At 41.6% G+C, this 27,348-nt stretch overlaps 1 protein-coding gene across 2 annotated transcripts in view; it reads left to right on the forward strand.

The window, feature by feature from the left end:
• The window catches only part of stau2 (staufen double-stranded RNA binding protein 2), a 103,785-nt gene that overhangs the window by 52,473 nt on the left and 23,964 nt on the right, over positions 1 to 27,348 (forward strand). For both annotated transcript variants that reach the window (XM_080306472.1, XM_080306471.1), the window contains 2 exons: positions 3,736 to 4,091; positions 19,152 to 19,265. In XM_080306472.1, the coding sequence (XP_080162598.1) occupies positions 3,736 to 4,091; positions 19,152 to 19,265 (470 nt within the window). The remainder of the gene's footprint in view (positions 1 to 3,735; positions 4,092 to 19,151; positions 19,266 to 27,348) is intronic.

A 27,348-nucleotide genomic window follows, 5' to 3' on the forward strand; every position in this document is an offset into this window, starting at 1 on the left:
GTGGAACAACCAGGTATAAGGGTCATGGAACAATTACTTTTTCTGACTGCCACGTTTACAAGTCTTTTTTTGTTGTGTCTTCAGGGTTGGTATTTGCACCTTGGTCTTTTCTCATTGACGCCTATCCCCTAAAGTAGCATACTGTGGTTTATTTTAATGTAGATGATAACAGTAGATCATATCCTACTATCAGCCACAGTCATTCCTGTTGTCTGTCTTAAAAGACTGTTGGTCACAATTAACACAGTGTTACAATTTAAGAAAAAAAAACTTATGCAAAAATATAAATCTGTTGCTGCTGAAATTTTAATTTGGTGCCAAAGGGTATACAGTCCTGTTATTAGTTACCAAGCGGTGGTAAAATGATACTAAGACTTACATAGAAAGTTACATTTATAGGCTATCAGGAAAAAGGTTTTCTAGCATTTCTTAAATCTACACTTATAATAATGGCATTCCATTTACAATCAGGCCGTGCATTTTTATTGCAGTCTGCACTGTTATGGCATAAAAACAGGATATTCAAGTTTTTAGATTGATTGTTAATAGAAATTCTAGAGAGACTTTACTGTGTGATTTAATTATTGCTTCTAGTGAGTGGATACCTCAGGTCAAACAAATTTTAAATGGTTTGTTTTTGGCTCAATCCTGAAATTAGAGCAATTAGAGTTGCTGCTGGAGGTTATCATTGTCATTTTATTCATTGTGTGTCTGCTAGGTTAGTAGAAACTAGGCTAGGTTAGAGGCAAAAACTAAAAATCACAGGCAAAGGAAGAACCACAGTCCACATTTTAGGTGTAGCTCGAGATATATGTTTAAAACATTACCCACAGGCCTCTCCGTGGGGCTCAAAAGTGTTAGAGGGCCACAGAAGGCTGGCAAACTTCACTCTTTTCCCCCCAAACAACAAGTGAACCATTTGCAATGGCATCTTAGTTGGAAAACTCACTACAGGGGCCCCATGTAGGGATGTGTGCAAAGGACACCAGCTGCTTCAAAATGTGAGGATGATATAGAGGCCTAATAAGCATTATTGTCAGCTGATTTTTTAATGTTTTGTGTATGTAACTGACGTGGCAAATATCATGTCCTTTGATCCATTTTCAGGTAGTTATAGCAGAAAAGGACATAAAGCAGGACGGAACCCTTGAAAAGGTTTCAAAAACTCAGTTCTGTCGAAACCTTTTTTTTAATTTAGCTTTAAAAGCTGTTGCATATTGGCAAAATGGGTTAACTCTATTTTTGATCTTCTTCCATTTACTAGCCTGAGGTAACACAAACGCAATTTCCTACACATAACCAATGCTGTCATTGACGAGCTATGCTCCACACAAAGAATGTTTCTGCGTTATATAAGGCATAGTGGGAGAAAGTAGGTAAATATGTCAAGGGCTGTCCATTTATCCCTCTGTCTTTCTGTTCTTTCCATTCCCAGACAATACACCCACACACGCACCTCAGGCACCTACAACCCTCATTTTACTCTTTGTGTGTGTGTGCGTCAGTGTCCTTTGCCCTATGTAAGCTCTGGAAGGCATTGCTACAACAAACAGGGTGGCTTAGAGACAGGAAGAGAGCATAAAAAGAAAGCCTAAGTAAAAGAAGTAAGAGGGTGATTTTTCTCCCTTCTATTCCCATGGGTCTTGCAGCACGGCTTTTCACTTGAGTTGCCACATTTCATTTCCTGCTGTTCATATGTGTGTGTGTGTGTGTGCATTGTGTGCATGTGTAAGCTATGTGAAGGTCTTGCTCCACAGTGGTGATTTATAGCGGCGGGCTTCGGCCCTATCTGTTTTCGATCAGTCTCATGCTTGGCTCTGGCTTTCCTCCAATGCTCCCCTGGCCCACCGGACACCGAGTCTGGGTGGGACCCCTCTGCAACTGCCTGGAACCGGTACCACAAATAAGCTCTCCCTACTCCTCCGTTCACCACTTCTCAGGCTCAGCCTGCTTTTCTCCCGCTCTCCCCTTTCACTAACTTTCTCCCACTTTATGTACACAATTTCACAATCACTGTCCAGCATCACGCGCAAACACATCCAGCCACTCTTGCTTATTCACTCCCACTGTCTCTCGTCCATTGTCTCACTCTTGTTGTTTCTTGCTCTCACGCTCTCGCTTACCATCTGACACCAGCTTTAAGTACTCAATCACATGCAAACATGCAAACACTCTCACATGCACTGGGCAGTCACAGAAACTCACATGGATCACATTGACTGCCTCCTCCTCCCCCCCCTCCAATTCTCTTTGTCCACTGCTGATGTCATGTTGGCTAACACCTTTCATTTTTTATGATGCTGCATTCAGAATGTGCAGGCCTGCAAGTTTTACTTGTGTAAATTCAAATTAAAGTTGTCATCATGATTGGGAGGAGGGGGGAAAAGTCCTAGCATTTGTGTCATTGTTGGCAAGGGGCCACTTGTTGTAGTACGAGCAATAAGTTCTGGATTTCATTTGTTTCCTTCAGCTTTTCTGCTGCTCTGGAAAGGAATGCAAACTTCATTGTTCATTATGGGAAATACTGTCAGCAGGTTCCCAGAAACCTTACACTAGAGTAAGCTACAATTGTGCAAAACTCTGTCCTTGTTTGTGTATATCTGTCTGTGATTGTAAATGTTAACTGAAACAGGAAGTGACCTGTCAGTCAAGTGCTCGCTCCAGCGCTTTCTCCCAGCTGTTGGTCCATATGCACACACAAACAAGCCCACAGACATGTGCACAGACACACAGACAGCTGGTCTTCCTGTCTCTGGTGACCTTGGCTGGGCTTGGAGGCTCCTCATGGGTTTCACATTCACTCATCCCCACATCCTCTTCCATCTGAACGAGCTGCCAGCTCATCCTCCTTCTTTTATCCTCTCTTTACAATTCCTTGCATTCTTTTAATGCCTTGTACTCCTTCCTTTCACTTTCACCATGGCCACAGAGTAACAAACGTATTGAATCCCAACCCACGGGCATTTCCTGCTTCCGCAACACTTTCAGGTCAGTGATATCAGAGTCCAGAAAGCTTTAAAATGGTGCTGTTGTGTTCAGCTGGCTAGAACTACAGCAAGTATTGTCCAGTTTCACTTGTTAGACCACAAAGGTGCCTCGGCCAGGCCATTTGGGACATTTCCTCATTCAAAATAATATAACAAGAACCTTTTGTCTGTGACTAAACTTCCTTTGAGGTTCAGCTGGGTCTATGTTTGAAGACATAAAAACTGGAGCAGGATACCAGTGAAGTGACGGTGCTGTTTTCCATCAAAGATGAAGTCATAGACACTCTGTTGATATTGGTGGATGCTCCGTTTGTGTCTCTGTGTTTGTGTTTGAGAGTGAGAAAGAAAGGGGCTGTGTGTGTGTTTCCCAGCAGACGCTTTGATAGTGCTTGGACCTGCCAAAACACAAGTAACTGTCAACTATGTTTGGTGACGAAATGCCAGTTTAGGAGCTCACACTTGTAGGCACACAAATGGACACAGTTAGGCACCCACATAGACAAACACTCCTTGGTATTGTCTTAATGTAAGTGGCTAAGGAATCTGTATTCATGAGATTTCAACGCTTAATTATGAGATCCATAATAACCTTTTTCTCTGTTCTCTTTCCTAATGTCATTCCTTTATTCTGTTTTGCCTCTTTTAACTCTTTATACTTTTCTTTGTGTCCATTTATCTATTCATACTAACATCTTTTTTTTTAATCTTCACCTCCCTCCCTTCCTCCCGCCCTTCTTGACCCCTCCAGCCCAAAAGGGTCTGCTCCACCTAAGCCCAGATGTCTATCAGGAGATGGAGGCCAGTAGAAAGCAAGGTGGCAGTGCTCCGGGCCCCGGGAGCACCAGTAGCAACTCCGTTAACTACATGGCATCAAAAGACATGGGGCCCTGCTCTGCCCCGCTACCCCCAGGACACCCTTCTTATTACAGTGGCTCATCCTCCTCACCCAGCCCAACCGCTACCATGGCCAGGGAGCTGCTGCTGAATGGTCAGTCACCCACAGCCGAAGCCTCACTGCCCATGAAGGGGAAGAACCTGGCCTGTGGTGTCTCGGTGCAGCCAGCACAGCAGCTGGACTACCTGGCTCGCATCCAGGGCTTCCAGGTAAGATGCAAAAGAGGTGAACCTCTAAAATTTCTGTACATCTAAAAAATAATTTTTGTTACATGGTAAGTGGCCTGTGTTATGCCCTACTTTTGCAGTCTTACCAAACATTTTTAATTGGCAGTAATATAGGTGAATTCATTAAATGTGTCACTCTGTCACTGGAAGTACCTCAGCATAGTTAGTACAAAGTTCATATAAGCCTTAATAAGTGAGTGGCATGATATAACAACATTCTGTTTACAGCCTCATTGGTTGTCTGACAGATTTTGTTTCATTTCCATTGGACACCCTCTCAGATCTCAACATGCAGTTTGTTATTGGCGCAGAATAAAATAGGATGTTGACATCTTTGCTCCTAGGAAAAATTGGTGCTTGCCCATTGATTACATTAAAATCTTTAGCATTTTTGAGGCAACCAACTGATTGCCCAGAGAATATAACACTCTCAACCTCTGGGCAACTACTTTTAATAGCAAGGTGATTGCACAGGTCACCTAGTAGGAGGAAGCCTGTCTCCAAATAAAACACCTGAGTCAGCAACCCAGTATCACACCAACATGTGTAATAGACACGCTGGTCCACCGTGTCCATTTCACGCTTTGCCTCTCCAAAACATGAAACGGAAACTGCATTTCCAGCAGGGGAAGATAATATCTTTAAAGCCAACAAGTTGCTAGTGAGCAAAAATCATATAAAGTGTGTTCCAGGGTCCTTAATCATCAGAAATGATTAAGCTAGGTGGCTAATATGTATATACATGTAAATATGTTATTAATATCCGTTTAAACACTTTCCCGTGATTTTTTTGTATGTTGGCTTGAAATAAAATATCTCTCTCTGCTGTTATTGCAACTTCTGCATACATGTCCATTTCACATTTTTGAGAGGCAACACGTGGAATGGACACTGTGGACTAGCATGTCTATTACACACTTTGCTGGATATCTGGTCGGAGTTGGTCTCTACCAGTGAGCATAACCAGTTTCTGTCTTTCTTTGCAATAGGGGACTTGACTCAACTGGTTACCAGCTGGTTTTATTCTGGTTATATTTCTATCAAAAAGGAAGGTTGTCACCCATGTCATTTTGTTGCTAAATCGTCATCCTGTAGCTACTGCACCGCTATATATAGAGGAATTTCTGCTCCAGATCTATGAGGTTCTGGCTGGACTCCAAATGCAAGTTGTTAATATGAAATTCTGTTTAATGTGAATTTCTGCATATGTAGGTGCCAACAGATTTGAGGTTTTCACTGATTTTTCACAGTTAATCGCCATATCATTACAAACAGATTGATGCATCAAGACAGCAGCAATTAGACAGAGTCGGTCTGCTGCTATCAGTCTGCAGTTAAATGGGATCGAGATGGCAATTACATGCAATATGTTTGTGATAATATGGCAATTAACTGTGATAAATCAGTTAAAAATCAAATCTTTTGGCATCTACATATACAGAAATTCACAAGTCGCTTTGACGATGCCAACTGAACGCAAGCGAATCTGATCACCATCTTTGAAGCAAATGTTTCTAAGTTTAAAAAAAAAGTTAAAAAATCTGAATTTTCCTGTTTTGCTCAGTGAACTTTCTTGCTGCTTTAACCTTTATTATTCTTGTGGAATAAAGTCTTGTCATTTAAACTGGATTCAATTATGTCATAAATTTAATAATTCCAACTAAAAAAAGTTAAAGACACCCCCCCCCCCCTTCTCCTCCAGCACTACACCCATACAGTAATCACACATGACATGACAGATGTTAGCATGACCATGCATAAATATGATCAACAACTGTGTCCAAATTCTTCTCCCTCTAGAACAGTGCTGCAAATAAAAATGTGTTCTTCATCAGCCGTGTGTTTATAAAGAAGATATTTGGACAGTTAAAAAGAAAAATGAAAATACACATTTAAAGTATGTGCTAGAGGTTGCCGAGTCTACAGTATCTTAGAGTCATCACAGCGGTTGTCCTACAGCACAGTGGGACTTGTGTGTGGAGCGTACAACCTAGAACTGCTCGATAACACCCTATCCATTTTCTGTTTCTCACATTATTGGCACGCCGAGGATTTAAAGCTGGAACTAAACCTCACAGGTGTTTCTGTCAGTACTAGACTGGACGCACACATACACTTGCTCTTAGGTCTCTGTGCGTCCAAGAGGGAGACAACCCGCTGTCTGTTTTAATCTGTCCCGGCCGATCTGCTGCACATACCTCGCCACTGATACCAGCGCCTGCTCATTTAAGCTGCAGATGCTTTTTATCAGTTTGAGCGAAAACATTTTATCTTAACCTGCTGAGGGTTCCTTTGAAAGGCCTTTGTTATTGCTCTGAGCCTTCCTGTGTGTGTGTAACCTGAGAGAGCTCTGCTGCCTGGCCAAGCCCAGACACACTTGTACATATGCGCAAATACACACACACACACAGCAGGTTCTGTTTAGTGGAAATGGAAGAGCTGGGCAAAGCCTGTGTGTAAAGTTTAAGTTGGTGTTGTTGCCAAACATTACAAACTGTAACCCATTTCACATTGCTGCAAATATATTTGTCTGTTCATCCTCCCATGCGTTTCTGTGAATAAATACACAAACCATAATCGGTGTACTCACATATTCCCGTGTGCTTGTGTGTGTGTGCATGTGTGTGTGCGCATTTCTTAAGTGAGGAATTCAGGCTGTAATTGAGACACGCAGACAATATGTGTTCTATTGAGGGGATGTTTCATATCATGTGGGTTTGTAATGAGAACCTCTGGTTGCTTACAGAGCCATGCTAGGCAGGCTTTTTAAGGCTTATGTATTCTTATGTGTTTTTGCGGCCAAATCACCACAGATTTCAAATGTTTTTGCCAAAAGCTGCACTTGTCTGCTTTTCCAGTGGTCACGTAATGTGCTGCTTTGTGTTGAGCCGTCTTCCTGTCAGCCATACTCAACAGCAAACGAGTAGTCAAATCCACACTAAGATCTTTTTAGCAATTTAATATTAATCTGCTTGTCTGATGTATAATTATTAGAAAAATGTAATTATGTCATCCAAGTGAGCGGATTACAGAGACCTCCTAGTGGTGGATTAAAGGAACAAATCAAAAACGAAGGACATTCTCATAGTGTCTGTTTCATCCATCCAGCGCTGCAAACAAAAGCCGGGGCCTACCTGCTAAGCCCCACTTTGATTTGATTGGAAAATGGCCTCTAGTGGAAGCTCCGATTGGATAAGCAACAGTGTGTTGTACTCATGCCAGCTTGGAGCAAGGATGCTGTCACTTATTCCAGTGTTTTTGTACGTATGTGTGTCTTTGTGTATTTGCTATTAATTTGGCTAGTGTGTTGTTGGCATGCTGGGTATGTGTGCTGGAAGTGGGGCAGAAACAAAACAAAGCAGGAGGTAATAGACAACACATGGAACAGGATGAAGAAGTGAATGAAAGCTACATAACAGATTCTCAGTTTCTGTGTCCACGTACCTTTTTTCTGGCCTACTACTTCTATCATGTTTCTGTATGTTATGTCCATTTCTACGTGTTTGACTCTGGTAGTCACCAGTCAGTTATTGCTGACCGCCTCATATTATTAAATGTTACCTCAGTAAGAAATGAGCTGGGGAAAAAGTTTATATAAGATATCGGTGATTGATGGAATGCTAATGATATTTTTTCCCATCAGCTCCACATGGTGCTATGGTACACATCTGGACCACAACAGATCTGCTGCTGTGGACCTGATTTATTCCTCCTCATGCCTTCATACCTGAATTTTATTTTTTAAAACTAAGCAGGCATTTATCAGAGCGGCACTTTCTGCTTGGCAGGATTTCACATATTTAAAAGTCGATAAATGGAAAAAGAAGGGAGTATAAATGTTATCAAAAGCAGTCACATATGTGTGCACCAATATTGAGTGTTTCAGCAGAAAATTCCTTTTCTTTATAAAATGTTTTCAGTCTACTTGCAGATTTATTTTCAAGATACTCACTTAATGCATTCCTGGTACTGGGATGTTTGTGAACAGGTTATGGAGTCACTAAGCATTCAGTCTACAGCAGTATTTTCCTTGAATTTTGCACATTTTAGATACTCCACAAGCTACTGGTCAAACTCTCAGCTCATGTCACACTTGGCAGAATGTGTTGGGGCACAATATCGCTCTTTCAGGTTGGCCTCATTTGTATTTATGTGCAAGCGCTTCAGGTCATGTTTCATGATTGTGTAGCGGGAGTAAAATGCAAGCCATTACTCTGCCTCTCCAGACAGTTGGGTCTTTAAAATATGAGAATATCTGTTCGGTCAGGTGCAAACAAGACAAGGCTGTACTGGGAGAAACTGGGTTTTACTACTTAAAAAAAATCTAATTTTTCAGTTTGAAGTGTAAGAATGGGCTTCTCTGTAGATAAGGTCCACTATAATGGCAATGGTAATAGTGTTTTGCTCTTCATACTCTTAAAACCCTAAGCTATATAGTAAGGGGTGAAAGGGGGTAGCTTTTTTTCAGCAAAAGTTAGAATTTACACCCTTCCTGAGTTTGTATCTTGGATTTGCAGTGGGACACATGACAGAATCACTTTCTTAAGTGTAACCTAGTTTTCAACAAACCTGCAGAATTCTTACATTAAAGCATAACATATTAGATTACTTGATGTTTCCCAAACCATTCACAGAATCACAGTAAAAGGTGCACAATGAAATGTACAAATATGTAACCACTTATTGGATTAAAAAAACTGATAAGGTCTACTTACTTGGGTATGTATTACAGTGGACAGAGATCAGCTCACTGCACTGTCATTCCAGTCTGTGTCTAGAGGAGTTGATTTGTATCTACTGTGTCTATCAGTTCTGTCCAAAGCAATAACACAGTAGAGATATTAATCAGCTGAGTTATTTTAACTAGTCACGGCAGGCTTAACTTGGAAGATGGATTTGGAGAAAATGGAGGGATGTAGATGTTGCCGTGCTGGAGGCAGAACTTTTGTGGGGGGAAATCCCATGTTAATGAAAACACTATCCTTGGCGAGTGACTGGTGTTGATATCCATTCAGTGCAGTTCCCAGGATTTCTCACACTTATACGGTATTTGTTCTTCTCTCTACGCTTCCCTCTTTGGCTTTGCAGAAAAACCACTTCAAATGGTGCCGTCTCCACCTCGTACCCACCCTGGCACTTTCTGCACCACTCCCTTTCCACCTTTCCCTCTTCTCCAATCTCCATTGCTCACTCGCATCTCTCTGTATTAACATCAAACGCCTGATCTGGTACAAACGTTCAAAGACTCTAACAGTTTGTTTCCAACTTCCTTGTCATCATCTCATCCCTCTATTCTCTGTTTACTCTGGGATTTGCATTAGAAAATACATTTTGGGATGGCTAATCCCTGCACGTTTGATTTCCGCGGCAGGGTGATGGCTTCCAGCTGCGCTCTGCGGCATATTTGTGTGAAGAGCGATCTTCGAAAACAAGTTTTGTCGGTGGTATAAATCAGACCACTAATGCTGTGCTGGCTCGGCGCGCAGTCTCTGCTTACATGGTGGCCCTCCGTATGCGTGTTAGTGGATATGCCTGCGTCTGTGTGCTTGGCAAAACTGAGTGATGATGTTTTTACACCACAATCAAGCCCATTTGCAAACCTTTAAATCATATACCCTCAAGTGCGAGCGCAGCATATTGCAAATTTGAATATGCAGCATAATCGTTTTTTTACTCGCCTTTGTTCTCTTGTATTTTGATAGTATTGATCATATTTCATGTAATTCTCAAAACTACACTGTGATTGCAGTTTTGTGTCAGTGCAGGCTTAGCATTAGGAGACCGAGGGCGTGTTAACCGACCGCTTTGATTCCCAAACAGTTATTTATTTTTATTTTCTTCACATAAGCCGCCGTTCTCAGAAAGTCTCCAGCCTGGATGCTTCTATTCATTGCGACTCCTTCTCAACTGAGTGAGCTGTTTCACAAGCTGCAGACAAAGTCACAAGTGATCTGTTGACAATTTAATGATATAAAATCACAGAATGAAAATGCCCCCTTTGTGTTGTTTTCTGTCCCCAAATCTCTCTGGATATTTGGTTCGTACTATGATAACTGTGACCACAGAACAGCGTAATGTTACAATAGCAATTTCATGAATGTTTTCTTTTACCACTTAAAAAAATTCTGCACGACTTGTGGGCATTTTATTTTAGCACTGAGAAAACAAACACTATCCATTTTTACCTCACCGACCCTGACGATCCAATCCCCGGTTGCAAAGACTTGTCTTAGGATTGGTGGGACTTCAGCAGAGATGCAGCTGCTGGCCTGATCTGTTGCGGTGAAGAGATGGTGGTGGTGGTCGTGAGAGCAGAGCTGCTGATTTAAGTTAATAGATGCTTCCATCCTCATCCGCGGCCACAAGCTGTGGGCAGCTACTTAAAGAATGAGATTACAATAAAGTGATCATTTTTGAAGTTGTAAAAAAACATTGGCTTTTACAAAAGTTACAGAAATGCCCATAATAGCTATCTTAATGCTCCTAAATATGAAACCACAGTAAGTGACAGAGTAGTCGTGGACTGTTGACTATAGTTTCATTCTTACATTTGAGTGGTATCAGTCTCTTGAAGGGAGGTAAGGGTATTTCCCAAAGTGTCTGCTATCTCTTTACTAAATGAAGGTGTGTCTGTGTGTGTGCCTGTGTGTATCTAGTTGTTTTGGTGTATTGGTGGGGACCTGATAAGCTGAAGTGTTAAGTTTGGAGTTCTATTTAATAGACCCTTGTAAATGTATTGCTGTACAGTTATTCTGTCTTTTCAAAAGCAGTAATGGTGCGTGTGTGTACATTTGTGCTCCTCTATTTGACTTTGGTGTTTGTGTTTTTATTATAGACACACACACTGAGCTCAACATAGATGCTGGCCTCTGCAGATCGCACTAGATAATGTCATATTTCTGGATTTCAGTTCAAGACCAGCGTTGTTGAATTACTGCAGCTAAATTTTGGCACCCTGAATCAGCTGTGTGTTTTGCTGACACACCCCATTCCTCCTGCCATGATAGACTTCACTCACTCCTGCTGCAGAGTTTAAAGGGCCCTGCACTGGTTTCTATAAATCGCAATTCCGAAAGAGTAATCAAGAGGATCGTTCTAGGGAGAAATAGCTTTTATGGACTATAGGAGATATTAAAATGTTCGTATCTGTTTAAACACACAGTAATGTTTTTCTAGCTGTTGAAAAAAAGTGGATAATTGCTCTGATCTTCGAATCAGTAACTGCTCTGCTGCTACTTTGGACCTTTGGCTCCTTACATTTGTAATTTTAACCTCAGTTATTGTCTCTTTGCATTATTGCTTGCTTAAAGGTACAGTGTGTAAAATCCCACTACTAGATGTCATTATATTAGAGATTGCAGTCAACTTAATTCGTGTTTTTTACCCCTCACAATTCAAGTACATAATCCTATCTATGGTGGCCACAGTAGGACAAACAGGCAGATTGTAGGCTGTCAATCCACCGTTTACCGCAGCTGTCAATATCGCTAGTTTCGATATGCTGTGTTGATCTTTAGGATGTTCGAGCCTAACATTAGCTAGCATATTGTTAGCTTTTAAACAGCTGATCTGAGATGCGAGGCTCACATGTCTAATCTGCTGACAATAAATGACTGTGACAATTTTAGGAATAAATGAGCAATTTTATGCATGTTTTGTACAGTGGGGCAAAAAAGTATTTAGTCAGCCACCGATTGTGCAAGTTCCCCCACCTAAAATGATGACAAAGGTCAGTAATTTGCACCAGAGGTACACTTCAACTGTGAGAGACAGAATGTGAAAAAAAAAATCCATGAATCCACATGGTAGGATTTGTAAAGAATTTATTCGTAAATTAGGGTGGAAAATAAGTATTTGGTCACCTCAAACAAGGAAAATCTCTGGCTCTCACAGACCTGTAACGTCTTCTGTAAGAAGCTTTTCTGTCCCCCACTCGTTACCTGTATGAATGGCACCTGTTTGAACTCATCATCTGTATAAAAGACACCTGTCCACAGCCTCAAACAGTCAGACTCCAAACTCCGCCATGGCCAAGACCAAAGAGCTTTCGAAGGACACCAGGAAAAGTATTGTAGGCCTGCACCAGACTGGGAAGAGTGAATCTACAATAGGCAAGCAGCTTGGTGTGAAAAAATCAACTGTGGGAGCAATCATCAGAAAATGGAAGACATACAAGACCACTGATAATCTCCCTCGATCTGGGGCTCCACGCAAGATCTCATCCCGTGGGGTCAAAATGATCATGGGAACGGTGAGCAAAGATCCCAGAACCACACGGGGGGACCTGGTGAATGACCTGCAGAGAGCTGGGACCAAAGTAACAAAGGTCACCATCAGTAACACACTACAACGGCAGGGAATCAAATCCCGCAGTGCCAGACGTGTTCCGCTGCTGAAGCCAGTGCATGTCCAGGCCCGTCTGAAGTTTGCCAGAGAGCACATGGATGATACAGCAGAGGATTGGGAGAATGTCATGTGGTCAGATGAAACCAAAGTAGAACTTTTTGGTATAAACTCAACTCGTCGTGTTTGGAGGAAGAAGAATACTGAGTTGCATCCCAAGAACACCATACCTACTGTGAAGCATGGGGGTGGAAACATCATGCTATGGGGCTGTTTTTCTGCCAAGGGGACAGGACGACTGATCCGTGTTAAGGACAGAATGAATGGGGCCATGTATCGTGAGATTTTGAGCCAAAACCTCCTTCCATCAGTGAGAACTTTGAAGATGAAACGAGGCTGGGTCTTCCAACATGACAATGATCCAAAACACACCGCCCGGGCAACAAAGGAGTGGCTCCGTAAGAAGCATTTGAAAGTCCTGGAGTGGCCTAGCCAGTCTCCAGACCTCAACCCCATAGAAAATCTGTGGCGGGAGTTGAAAGTCCGTGTTGCTCGGCGACAGCCCCAAAACATCACTGCTCTTGAGAAGATCTGCATGGAGGAATGGGCCAAAATACCAGCTACTGTGTGTGCAAACCTGGTAAAGACCTATAGTAAACGTTTGATCTCTGTTATTGCCAACAAAGTTTATGTTACAAAGTATTGAGTTGTATTTTTGTTATTGACCAAATACTTATTTTCCACCCTGATTTACGAATAAATTCTTTACAAATCCTACCATGTGGATTCATGGATTTTTTTTTTCACATTCTGTCTCTCACAGTTGAAGTGTACCTCTGGTGCAAATTTTAGCAAACTCCTCTGGGAAGTTTCTGATAATGGACTGGTTTCAATAGAAGGTCGAACTTGCTTTGTTCTTTTTCTTAGGACATCTCTCTGTGATTCAGGCAAAGTGCACTTAAAGTTTTTAAGAGCAGCCACTTTGTTTGCCTTCAACCTCCTGCCCATTATAGAAGCCAAAGGTATATTAACAGAGTCCTTCGAACACTCACAGGCCTTTGAGTCCTCACTGAAGTTGCTCAACATGGACTTCTAATTGGTTCTCACCAACAATGCCAGCCTGGGAGACTTTATTGTGAAGTCCAAGTTATTTCTGCGATTTTTGACTGTGTGCCACTCACACTCAGTTTAGTGTGCAGTCACATGGAGAACGTGACTACACAGATATTTGTATTCATAGTTACCTTAACAGCGTTGTGTAGCACAATCCTCATTGTGGATTGCTTGAATTTGGATATTTTACCTGTATTTTTGTCTGTGGACGTGCATATTTGTGCACTAAAGATAAATTCTTAGCATGGCTGCAAGAGCGATGACTGCAGTTGTGTTTCAGTTTGTGCATGTTCATGTTTGTTCAAATGAGGAGGAGCACTGGAGCTATCCAGCTTTAGAAGCCAGATGTCAAAGGTCGTTCCACATTAGTGCCGCCGATCAATCGCAGGCCTTGCATAACTTTCCTGCCTCTTTGTCTCTGAAGGAAGTGGATTAGAGGCTGTTTTCTGTGATGGGACCTGGGATGATTAGTTTGGCCTGTTTAGAATGCATGCGCTCACAGATGCATGCAAACATGCACTCAAAACAGACGGCCTGGATGGTAGAATAGACCTTTGTTTTTAAGATGCTCATTTATTTTAGTTTCCAACAAATCATCATAAATCAGATGATGCCATTATGTTCTTTGATGCTGGGAGATCACGAAAATTTCTGTCCTTCCTCTAGGTCACAGTCTCTGGTAAATACTCATAATCAGGCACTTTTATCAAAAAGCCACCAAGAAAGAAAACCCTCCTGTTGATGTTTGGTGACTTGCCAACTTTGCTATTTTAGCTGCAATTTTGCTGTTAGCTTGACTACGTCATGTGTACTTTTATGATCCAGTATCATACAGCGTGTCAGGGGCATTACAGGCTTAAAGAGGAAGTGTTTCCAGCTCCAGATCTCAGAGGGGGGACTGTAACATATACCCCAAAGAAAACAAAGCATAATCGACCAAGAGCTGTGCTAGGGGATAGCCAAATTCATTAGGATACTTTGGATATGATCCAGTAGTTGTTAAGATATTTAAGTGTAGGAAATCTCAGGGGGAGGTCAGAAAGAAACCCTACTCCTTACATAGTTTTGCAGCTAAATGGTAATGACAAATAATGAACAGAATGCAATGCTACATAGAAGAGAAACTATGACATCAGGAACCACTGTTCCTTCATAATAGGTTTAACAGTTTCTTTATTCTGGGAAATGGATCACACACAAAACTGCAGTCATGCCATATCCCTCCTGTTACAAAATGTTAGCTCAGATAGGATACAGCCCTGTAGTTGGATAAGTTGTTCACAAAATAGATGGAATCAACACCTTTACCTGGTGCCGTAGAGATCCCAGGAGCTACTTTGTTGGTGGGAGTTTGCCCCAGTATTGTGTCTCAAGGCAAATTGGTCCTGGGTAGGACCAGATGAAAAGCGATTCAAAACACCACTATGAAGAGAAAACGAACAAGGGCTGATTGATCCATGATCGACTGATCTACGTTGCTATTCTCACCCCTGGCCATGACCAAAGTGACCAAAACAATGAGATTTCTGATGCAAGCGTCATTAGAACGTTCCATCAGAGAGTATCTGGAATCAGCCTTTGAAATAGGATGAGGAGCTCCATAACTCCAGAGGGACTTGGAGCAGAGCCACTACTCCTCCACAATGAAAGTAGGCAGTTGAGGTGGTCTGGAGATCTGACTAGGATACTTCCTGGGTGAGGTGTTTCAGGAATGCCCTCTCCTGAGGCAGATCCAAGACACAGTGGAAAGATTCCATCTTTTGGCTATTTTAAGAATATCTTGGTGTCCCCCTGAAGATCTGGACAAATTGGCCAGGACAAAGGAGGTCTGGGTGTCTGCTTACACTGCCGACTCAGACTCAGATAAGCAGTGGATGGATGGATGAAAACAAGTTTATACAGGTAGTGCAGAATTATTAGGCAAGTTGTATTTTTGAGGAATAATTTTATTATTGAACAACAACCATGTTCTCAATGAACCCAAAAAACTCATTAATATCAAAGCTGAATGTTTTTGGAAGTAGTTTTTAGTTTGTTTTTAGTTTTAGCTATTTTAGGGGGATATCTGTGTGTGCAGGTGACTATTACTGTGCATAATTATTAGGCAACTTAACAAAAAACAAATATATACCCATTTCAATTATTTATTTTTACCAGTGAAACCAATATAACATCTCCACATTCACAAATATACATTTCTGACATTCAAAAACAAAACAAAACCAAATCAGCGAGCAATATAGCCACCTTTCTTTGCAAGGACACTCAAAAGCCTGCCATCAATGGATTCTGTCAGTGTTTTGATCTGTTCACCATCAACATTGCGTGCAGCAGCAACCACAGCCTCCCAGACACTGTTCAGAGAGGTGTACTGTTTTCCCTCCTTGTAAATCTCACATTTGATGATGGACCACAGGTTCTCAATGGGGTTCAGATCAGGTGAACAAGGAGGCCATGTCATTAGTTTTTCTTCTTTTATACCCTTTCTTGCCAGCCATGCTGTGGAGTACTTGGAGCATGGAGCGTGTGATGGAGCATTGTCCTGCATGAAAATCATGTTTTTCTTGAAGGATGCAGACTTCTTCCTGTACCACTGCTTGAAGAAGGTGTCTTCCAGAAACTGGCAGTAGGACTGGGAGTTGAGCTTGACTCCATCCTCAACCCGAAAAGGCCCCACAAGCTCATCCTTGATGATACCAGCCCAAACCAGTACTCCACCTCCACCTTGCTGGCGTCTGAGTCGGACTGGAGCTCTCTGCCCTTTACCAATCCAGCCACGGGCCCATCCATCTGGCCCATCAAGACTCACTCTCATTTCATCAGTCCATAAAACCTTAGAAAAACCAGTCTTGAGATATTTCTTGGCCCAGTCGTGACGTTTCAGCTTGTGTGTCTTGTTCAGTGGTGGTCGTCTTTCAGTCTTTCTTACCTTGGCCATGTCTCTGAGTATTGCACACCTTGTGCTTTTGGGCACTCCAGTGATGTTGCAGCTCTGAAATATGGCCAAACTGGTGGCAAGTGGCATCTTGGCAGCTGCACGCTTGACTTTTCTCAGTTCATGGGCAGTTATTTTGCGCCTTGGTTTTTCCACACGCTTCTTGCGACCCTGTTGACTATTTTGAATGAAATGCTTGATTGTTCGATGATCACGCTTCAGAAGCTTTGCAATTTTGAGACTGCTGCATCCCTCTGCAAGATATCTCACTATTTTTGACTTTTCTGAGCCTGTCAAGTCCTTCTTTTGACCCATTTTGCCAAAGGAAAGGACGTTGCCTAATAATTATGCACACCTGATATAGGGTGTTGATGTCATTAGACCACACCCCTTCTCATTACAGAGTTGCACATCACCTAATATGCTTAATTGGTAGTAGGCTTTCGAGCCTATACAGCTTGGAGTAAGACAGCATGCATGAAGAGGATGATGTGGACAAAATACTCATTTGCCTAATAATTCTGCACTCCCTGTAGTTAATAATTTTGTCATGACCAAAGGCAACAGAGCTGCCACTTACCTTACTCTGTGTATGAGAGCTCCTGATCTCTGCCCGTTCAAAGTCAGCATACTGACTTTGTAATTTGTACTCACTATTAGCTAAAAATACACACGTGTACCCTCGCAGACAATGGCAGAAGTTGTGAATTATAAGAAATCTGATATGCATATAAGTGTATATCTCCTTCCAGTGAACAACTTTAAAAGAACGCCTGTTTCCTCCAGCACCATTAAGGGCCTCACCCTCAGCTGGAGTCCTGACAGCTTATGACAGACGAACCGTGCAGAGTACCCGCTGATCAGACAGCGTGATTACACCATACATCACAGGTTCCTAAACACAGGCCTCCATCCTGCCTAAACGCACCAGCATACGGGGCAGTTAAACACATACAAAGACTTGTATGTGTCTCTGTGTTCAGACGCTGAAGTATAACTGTGTAGTCTAAACTTAGTCACACATGGTTATTGCTCAAGAATATGAGTATTTTTAGCTCATTTGCAAACTTTGTGCCATAGGATTACTGTTGCAAAACCTTTTTTTTCTTACCCCAAAAAGTACCTCTTTTTTTCACCCCTCCTTTCTGTCTTTTCCTCTCTTTAATGTTGAAGTCTAGACAATTTATTGGAGAATAACTTGTCAGGGAATGCTTTTTTCTGTGGCTCACTTTACTGCATTAATGATTCATACACATTTAAAATAGCTTTCCACAGTTTATCACCGTGGCCCCATCTCTTCATCAGCAGGTTTGCATGAATTTTCCCACAAGTGTGTGCAAGTTTTGGATGTAACATGACGAGCGCACACAAACATATCTTTGTGTGCGCATATTCATATCTCTGTGTGAGTATATGTTATGATGGGTGTGTGGGTATGTGAGTGTGTGTGTGTCACGATGGGTCTGTGTCTTTAGGCAGACTTCAGTGTGTCTGGCTGGCTGATCGTAACTCACTGGGAGGGAAAGGCACACATCTCGTTCTGGAAGCTTTCAGTCACAGATCGTATACAGCCACTTTGGTGTGCATACCCTCTCACACACACACACACACACACACACACACGTTCAGCTTGTACAACCACTGAATTAAGGTCTAGATAAGATGAAACTTTGATCCAGTCGGATAGTTGGTGCACAGAGGAGTACACACAGGTTTGTGCTTATAACACACATTTTCTGTTAATTGGCATGAAATGATTCTACTCAGACAACTAAAATATGACGAAGCTCACTGCACACTTGTTGTTTAGAGATTTTGCAGTTACTGATATCAAAATATTTGCTAGAATACATGCTGTAATGTAAGTGATGCATAAGATTGTGTGTGATTAGGCTTATATATGATGAGAGTTTGAAGCTTGTGCCCTTTTGTACTGCAGAAGCTTGAAGCTGTGTTACAGTGATAATCTTCCATACCTGAATACTTGTTTTTTTTACCCTTTTTCTCACTCAAATGTGAAGTCACTGTCTTGTTCCTTCTGTCCTGTTGTCTTTCTGCATCAGTCAGATATTTTACTCCTTTCGGTTACCTCACAGTTATTGAGAAACCTACTTTTTATTCAGATGCCTGCAGCTGTCTTGGACTGAAGTAGGGCAGGCTAGTACGCAGATGAACCAATGCAAATACAGATACATGCGCAGAGTGAGAGCTAGTAAGAAGTAGGGCAGACAAGCAGGCAGTATTACCAAAAGCCCTTGGATATCAGGGGCAGGCTGTCCCAGAGGAGCATCATGTCATAACAGTCCTGATTGCACACCATTTAGGAATGCCTGCAGAGTTAACCTTTCAGTGATGAGGGGTCACCAGTGATGTGATCACTAACCCCTCTGATGCTTCCCTGCCAACTGCATATACACACTCTTGCATTCATTCTCCCCTAATGCCATCTCTGTACGGTGTGGGATAATTGCCCACAAATGCTCCTTGGTGGCTATTAGACATGGAAGATTTACTCTCAAGCCAACCACTTCAAAAAATATTGTATCCCACTAAAAGCTTGAGATGCTTCAGTTCCCTTGTGTTTTCTGCGTTGATTTCTTTTTTCCTGCATTATCTGAGGTAACTCACTTTATCTGCCTGCCTCTGTCCAGGTGCAGTACAGCGATGCGCAGAGTGGTAAGGATTTTGTGACCTATCTGACTCTCTCCCCTGTGCAAATGACTTTCCACGGCACTGGGAGCACCCTCCAAGCCAGCCATGACCAGGTGAGTCTGCTTAGATGCATTCAGTATTGTGTAAAAGTTGTATACAATAACAGTAAAGTGAGGATGTTTTTAAAAAATATGCCCATTTTTTTGTTTGTTTTGTTTTTGTGGTTATCAATGAACTGAATGTAAAGTACACTAAACAAAAAACCCACAACATCCATGCTTTATTAAAGCACAAGTTAGCAGTTTACCTCTGGAGTCAATTACTTTATGACTTTTTTAAGGGTCCAGTGTAATGTGTTAAAACATCAAAGTCAAACTCAGTGTTTCAAACAAACTAACAATCAAGGCCATTGACTACCAGCTTCAGTGTTCTGCAGAGAAAGTCATGTCAGTCAAAGAAGTCCAGTCGCTTTGAGGAGACTGATAACATGATGTAACAAATCCATAACAGACCCTGCCATGTTTTCATGCTCTCTAGCATACTTCTTTTATTAACCGGTTGCTGTTACAAACACATGGCTGCAGCTTTTCGGCTCGCAGCCGAACATACACACCAACAACAACAACAACAACAACAACACAGTCAGGACACAGCACAGATTTTAATGCACGGGAGGCGTGATGAGCTGATGCAGCTCTGGTGTGTCAGCCTCCCTGCAGCAGTGCTACAGAGCACACCCCGCCACATACCCCCATCACCCGACTGAGTCTTTTTTAAGTTGCTTAAAATGTATTTTGATGCATCCACAGCAGTATGACGCTTCTGTGCTGATCCTTGTGTTTACTTTGTCAAACTGGGGGATTTCCTACCATAACACATTTTAAGAAGTACATTGACTATAGATATATCCACTTTAAAAAAACTGAAATATATTTCTTCCTACGTTTATATATTTATAAAGCGCTCTGAGTTGACCAAATCTTCCTGTGGACTGTAATCAATGATCCTTCATGGCAATTAAATTGGATTTTTATGGCTCCATAACAGTGACCGCCGTGGCCCGAGCGTTTATGCTTTTGGTTGCCTGTCCATCCAAATCTGGTGAACATGATATCTCTTGGATGGCCTTGATGTATTTTAGTCACATTTGGCTCAGATGGTCACTTGGACTAAAGTCAGGGCTGAATAGATTTTGGTGGTCAAAGTCCAAGGTCACTGTGATCTCAAGTCTACCCCTTGTGAAGGGGATATCTAAGACACCTGCAGAGTGTTCATTACAAATGACACTACATCTGGCAAAAATGTGTACTTGGACTCATGGACAAACTGATTTTTAAATCTGGTGGTCATTGGTAATGGTTACAGTGACCTGACCAAAAAAAAAAAAAAAGTTTTTTTCCAATGTAAGAATTAATTTGACAATTGTAAAAACATTTCACAGAAATATGAAATAGCAAGAAATGAAATAATGATATTTTATAGTTAGTTCGCTGGTTAGCAGTGCTACAGAATCAGTACAATCAAGTTGGTTTTTCCAGTTGAATCTAATACTGATAGTCATGCTTGTGAAAGATAACATATCAAATATTATAAACAGATACTTGTAATAATCAAGTATCTTATTAAAGACATTTGACAGTTAAATCAAAGACTTTATCCATCCAAAAATCGGATCAAGAAGTTGAGTACATATTAAACTGTAAATATCATTAGCTAATCTTGATTTTCTATTATTTTTTGCAATAATAATAAAAAATAAACTGCAACTGTCCCACTATGTTATCAGATGGGCTTCCTTTCCTGGTGCAGTCAAGTGTACCGTATGCTGTATATGGTGCACTATATAGGACGTATTGTGAGACTTTGACAGGTCTCATCCTCTAATTAACAGAGAATCTCTGCTTTTATTATTAATCACCAGGGTGTTAGACCCACCCGTGTTAATATTCACTCACTGCATTTCTTCCCGACAGCTTTAGTTTTTCTATCCATCAAAAATAATCCTCATCCACAAATCTGATTAAACTTATGGCAGACCCTGTCATTCTCTCTCCCTCCCTCCCTCTCTAGTTTTCTCGCTCACTCTCTTTCGCATACTCACTGCATTCAGAAGGAGGTTCTTTGTCTTGTGTTGCCCAAGCAGAAAACCAGTTGCTTACAATCTATCATCTAAACATAGGACGCCTCTTTGTTCAGCAGTCTTCAAAGCTTTAATAAAGGGCCTGGTCGGCCCCGATTGGGCCAGCTGACAGGGGGATAGTGTCGCCACCGCTAACTGAGAGCCAAGCCAATATAGGCCAGGCAGGTCTGCGTCCTTGGGACCTGTTGTTGCCAGGAGCACTGGGGCATGACCGACTGTTAGAGAAAGCCTTTCTTTTCCTCTTCTCAGTACAGTGAAGAGTATGACCACAAAGGGAGCACCTAACAATAAGGGGTTACCCCCAGCAGCCCTTCAGTCCACAACACTTTAACAATTCTGAAGGCATCACACATTTGGATGGCTTTACCATAGACCATTTTCCATCACAGGAACTAGCAGGTCATATTAGGGTGTCATGCTCCTTTTTTACATGTTCCAACCATGGAAGCTATCCCTGTATGACCTCTTTATGGGCTGTTTCCGTGGTGGGAAAAAGTATAAATTCCAGGATAAGTAGCTCTGAGCGCCCCTGAAGTACTACTAGGCAAGACTCAATGCTGAGACAACACTTAAAAAAAAAAACAGTAAGGCAATGCAACAATCAGCAACACAACAACTATATTTGTTCCCTCAGTCATCCTGTTTTTATGGACTCACAGTTCCATGCTTACATCAATGACGTCAAATTATTTAAATGTTAGTTAAAGCAAAATTATGACGTCACATGTGTTTCTTGTTGAAGCCCTGTTACAATTGAAGCAGAAAAGCTGAAAGAGCCAATTAGTCAGTTCCTGTAAACGTGCATGTGACTTAGTGGCTGCACCTGACTTACTTATAAGTTATTGTAAAAGGTCTCCTAGTTCATTTTAGGCATGCGCTTTCATAAATTCAGATTGATTTGCCAATTACTAAGTGAGTGAGTGAGCTATGTGTCCCCTAGGCCAAATGCCTCAGCACCCACTCACAGGCACTCTCATCTCACAATTTAATATGTACATTTAAAGATTGTAAATCTGATGAGATGGAACTGGGAATCTCAGCGCTAAGACCTGATAAAAAACTTTTCCTGGAGCCTCTCTCTGTTGCTGCACACACAAAATTACCACAGTGACATGCGGTGACTCAATTTATGATCTCGCTGGGAATTTCCTGCAGTGTTATCCGCACTCTGGTGGAGGTTTATGTCTACTAGGCCAGAGTAACTGATAAAGATCCACAGCCAGAGGAAATCCTCTCCATACTTCTCTGCCCATGATGTTAAAGGAAAGATATGCATGATACAGAGTACAGTTATGAAGGAGTTTGCAAACACAAAATAGAGTTGAAAAAACCCCATAGTACTCATTTTCTATTTGTGTTTGCATGGTTCTGGCATTTCAGGCTTTACTTAGGTTTTTGAACAAGCGCATGTCCATAAATGAGGTGTTAAATAAAAGGAAGATTAGTGATTGGGGTTTAATGATAGATTCCTTTATTTAATATGGAGGAACAGCTTAGGCACACATGAGCTGAGAAATCAGATATAATGTATTCTTTTAAAAGTACCATAACCCTGTTTTCTAAGTCACATAAAAGCAAGGATAAATTAACATGTTATTAAGATCAGGTGTATCAGGTGATCCTGAACCCTCCCTTAGTTACTCTGTAATAGCCTAGCTGCTGGGGGCTTCCCATGATGCACTGTTTCTTCTTCTCTCACCTCTTTTCACTCTCTGTGTTTGTTCACCACTCTGCATTTAATCATTAGGTAATTTTAATCCCTCTCTCTTCCTTAGTGTGTCTTTTGTCCTTTCTCACTCCCAGCCAGTTGTAGGAGATAGGTGCCCCTTCGTGAGCCTGTTTCTGAAAAAGGTTGCTTCCTGTTAAAAGGGAGTTTTTCCTTCCTACTGTTGCCAAGTGCTTGCTCACAGGGGGTCATTGGATTGTTGGGGTTTCTCTTTATTGTTCTATAGTCTTTACATGATCAAAAAAGCACTGTGAGGAGACTGTTGTTGTGTTGTGGTTTTATACTGTATTAATTCATTTTAGTTAAATTAGATTTGCTTGGTTAAATTCACATTCAAACAGCTTTTATCTCACTTCCAAAAACAAATAACAGGCTCCGTAACATACTGTATTTAGACATATTTTTGATAGGACTACATGCTTTCTGGACAGGCTGATTCCTGTGTTTGTTCTTCAGAGCTGAACTAACTCTTCTGGCAGTCCCTCTGTGGCGGCAGTGGGACACCAGGGGGGCCGAGGCCCTCTGGTCTGAGTGTAAGGTGTCGCTGGTCCAACATGAGTGGCCTGCAATCGAAGATGACAGGGTGACTGTTGTCTGCCACCAGACTCTTGTGTGTGTCTATGTGCATTTGGTTGTGTGTGGGATTGCTTTGCGTGCAGTAATGTCCTCAGCTGAGCCACCCTAGGTCCCAGGAGCCCTGTCTCCCAGATTGTCAGCTGTGACTGCTTGGGTTTCCTGCAGCAAAGGCACTTTTTGGCTGCTTTGATGTGACACATTGACTATAATCTGTTAGGATTAAAATGTGTTGCAGACATTCTTTCAGGTAATGAGGGCCACTTTTTTCTGGATTTGTTTGGTTATTAAGTTGTACCAGTTTTTCCAGGTATTCCTTAACAATTTATCATGAAGCTGTGATGCAAAGTTTTGCATAAGTGGTTCATTATTTGCTGAGCCAGTGCTTTTATTCCCAATTCATTCCACGCCAGGGTTACAGTAGGTAAACACTGTTTTCTTGCTCTCTTGACCATTTTTGTTCGTTTATACCACAGGAAATGTAACAGTTCTGGTAAAATTGACTGGGAATCTGATCGTGCTCTGGCAGAGCAATGATATTGGAACAAAGGATGAAAGGGCAGAGCTATAAGGAGCCCGTTTAGGGACTCTAAATGTTACACACATTCCTGTCTTTGTTTACATGAAATGTGTTGAAAAGGCTTGGATTCATGTTTGACCCAAGTGAGTATGGAATAGGCTACAGCATGACCACTGCAGATGCCTGAAACCTCTACTTTGATTTATATTTTTAAAATGTATATATTTAAAAAGGAAGTTGCCTTTTAAGGCAGTGAATACAACACTTACTACAGTGCTAGTGGATAGTTTCTTGGTTGCATTTAAGGGCTGGTAATCACTATTATAAACCCATGTTTACTGTGTTTAAGTTAGGAGAAAAAAGCTGAAAGTAACGAAGTATAGTGGAAGATAGTAGGATAACTGCTGGCATGGTCTTCAGAGATCCCCCGTGGAGCTCAGGGGAACAGCAGGAGAGGGAGCTGCAGAGGGCCAGAGGTTGTACAAGCCTTGTGTTTGAAGTCTTCCTCCCTGACTGCAGTGCAGACGTTACCCCAAGCTGTGCTCCTCTCAGGGGGTCCTCTGGAGTGTTACCCAACCAGGCTGGCAGCTGTTGAACAGCTTCTTCTCCCTGCTTATCTGTCTTAGCTGTCTCCTCTTTATGTGCCAGTGTTTTGTAACCAAAACCAGCACCTGGACATATCCTAAATCACTGAATGTGGAGAACACAGGGCACACTGGTCTGTCACTCAGACATCGAAACACCAATCACCTGAATGAGGACTGGAGACAGTTTTTAATTAAACGTATTAAATGTGTATAGTAACTGATTGCCTGCATGGAGGGTTTTTTTGGTGGAACTAAAGAAAAGGAGATTTTTAGTTGTGGTTTCACTTGTGACGTGATCAAAAATGACAGGAAGATAGATAAATTTCAATCAGCTGGAGTAACACAGTGTCCTGCCCTGATTCTATACTTACATGCCAGTCGCCCATCAAGGACCAGTTTCTGAGCCAGGAAGACCCTGGTTCGATTGTGTTTTTGTCGCTTTTTCTGGCAAACAACATCCTGACACAAAATTTGGGTCATTTCAGAACAAAATAAATGACGCCATAAATATTTGGCTGATATCAAGTCACGGCTGAGTGTAATGATCCAAAAATTTGGCTTGCAGGAGAATTGGTCTGTTGCTTCTGTTAACTGGGTCAGTTGAAGAACTCATCAGCTAGAAATGCAAGTACTGTTTACACTACGTTATTGCGAGTCACTGCAGACCACTATTGCATATTTGGGTTGGATGTCTTTTTCTTTATATAGTACATAATGAGACCTGGACTTTGTTTAGTCTTAAGCTCTACATTGTTGTGCCTAGCCAAAAACAGCAAGTGGAAAATAAACTTATTGCAGTTGCTGGTTTATAGAAAAATTACCTGTCTTAGCAGTCACCAACATCAAGCAATACAACCCTCACCCAGAAGCTACCTGAACATTTAGAGATTACTACAGGTGGTGCCCGTAGGTTCCTCTAAAGGTTCTGCAGAACCTAAATCCTGCTAAGGAAAAGCTCATACCTTACATTCACACTGTCAGACGTATCCAAACCATGATTATCCCCTTACCCATCACCACCCTTTCCCTACCCCAGAGAGAGACAAAGCGAAGTATCTATAGAGCGATCCATCATTCCTGCCTGTCTTCCCACTTGCCCTCCTCAGGAAACACCTTTCAGACCAGGAGATTAGAGTGTGACGGGAAGAGAGAAGAGCAGTGAAAGAATGATGGAGGAGGAAGAGGAAGGTGTAAATGATTAAGAGGGAAAGGCTAGAGAAGAACTGCAGAGAAACTGATTAACTGGGCAAACAAAAGACTGTTGAGGCAAGGAATGAGAAAATGGGAGATACAAGTGTCTTTTACCTAGAGAACGCCAGTAGGAATAAACATGAACTTGCCCATTAGGGGACTTGTTGATATCTCCTAGTGGCCTCTTGGAACATTAGCAAAGCTTTTAAGGGTAGACATCAGCCATTTTCACACATGCACTATAACCTTGAACCTTTCTAGACATTATGTGAGAAAGTTGTATGTATGTGTAAACAATACAAGTCTGCTCCAGTAGACTTGTATCATTTACAAACTCATTTGCCACAACAGTTAATGTGTGATAAGTCTTTTTAACATGGAAGATTTTGCTGGGAGACCTTGACACGTACCACCAATGTAAACATTGTAGTTCAAGCTCCCCCAGACACACACCAAACCACAAAGCTGCTCTGTATTGGCTTGGAAAATGGCCCCAAGGCAATGGCTTAGACCCATTTCCCCTTGTGGGACTAATAAAGGTATATCAAATCAAATCAAATCAACTCCCCGGATTCCAATTCGATTGTGCATCCCACAGATTTGCCAAAACAAGCTAATCTGTTTTGATTTTTGATTTATTTATTTTTTGGTCAATTGATTAGTCCATTATTTAGCAAATTGTTTTTGTTCCACTACAGTGGAGAAGAATGTACTCAAAAAGCTGCACTATGGTCCTCGGGCCAATCAGATTTTCACTTCAAAGTAATCTAAGTAAAAAGAATGGACTGCCATTAATAGAGCAATTTTCTAGTAATAGAGACCATATTTGTACTATATGTTTTAAAACATTTTATCTACCTCATGTCCACAGCCAGTTTAAAATTGCTATTTCACCTAACACCAATGTCTTTGGGCTGCCCACACAGAACACCCCACTCAGGGTTAGAACCAAGAACCATCTTGCTGTGAGGCAATAGTGCTAACCACAAAATCTGTTAGCTATTCACTTATCCACAAGGGGTCGCCACAGCAGATGCATTTGATTTGGCCAATTTTTTACGCCAGATGCCCTTCGTTACATAGCCTATCTGGGAATTTGAGTGTTTTCCTAGTGACCATCACTGAACTAACCGTCATCCATGCTTTGGGAATATATGAGCCTGGTTCTGGTTTCACCAAGTGCTTGCTAAAAAGGAGCCGTCTGTGTTATTGTAGGGTTTTTACCTTTGCAAATACAAAGCATCTCGAGGCAACTATTGTGATTTGACACTATATAAAATTGAATTGAATAATTAATATGTACTAGTAATAACACATTTATGGATGACTGCACGTCCAGAAACACAGTTTACCCACAAGTGCTAGCAAAACATATGATAACTTCTGTTCCAAAACTAAAATTAAAAAGGCCTGCGTTTCAGGCTGTCAGCACGTGTTAGTAAGGTATGAGCTACAAAGT

This window comes from Astatotilapia calliptera, chromosome 9 (genome assembly GCF_964374335.1).
Source record: "Astatotilapia calliptera chromosome 9, fAstCal68.1, whole genome shotgun sequence".
NCBI classification, from domain to species: Eukaryota; Metazoa; Chordata; class Actinopteri; order Cichliformes; family Cichlidae; genus Astatotilapia; species Astatotilapia calliptera.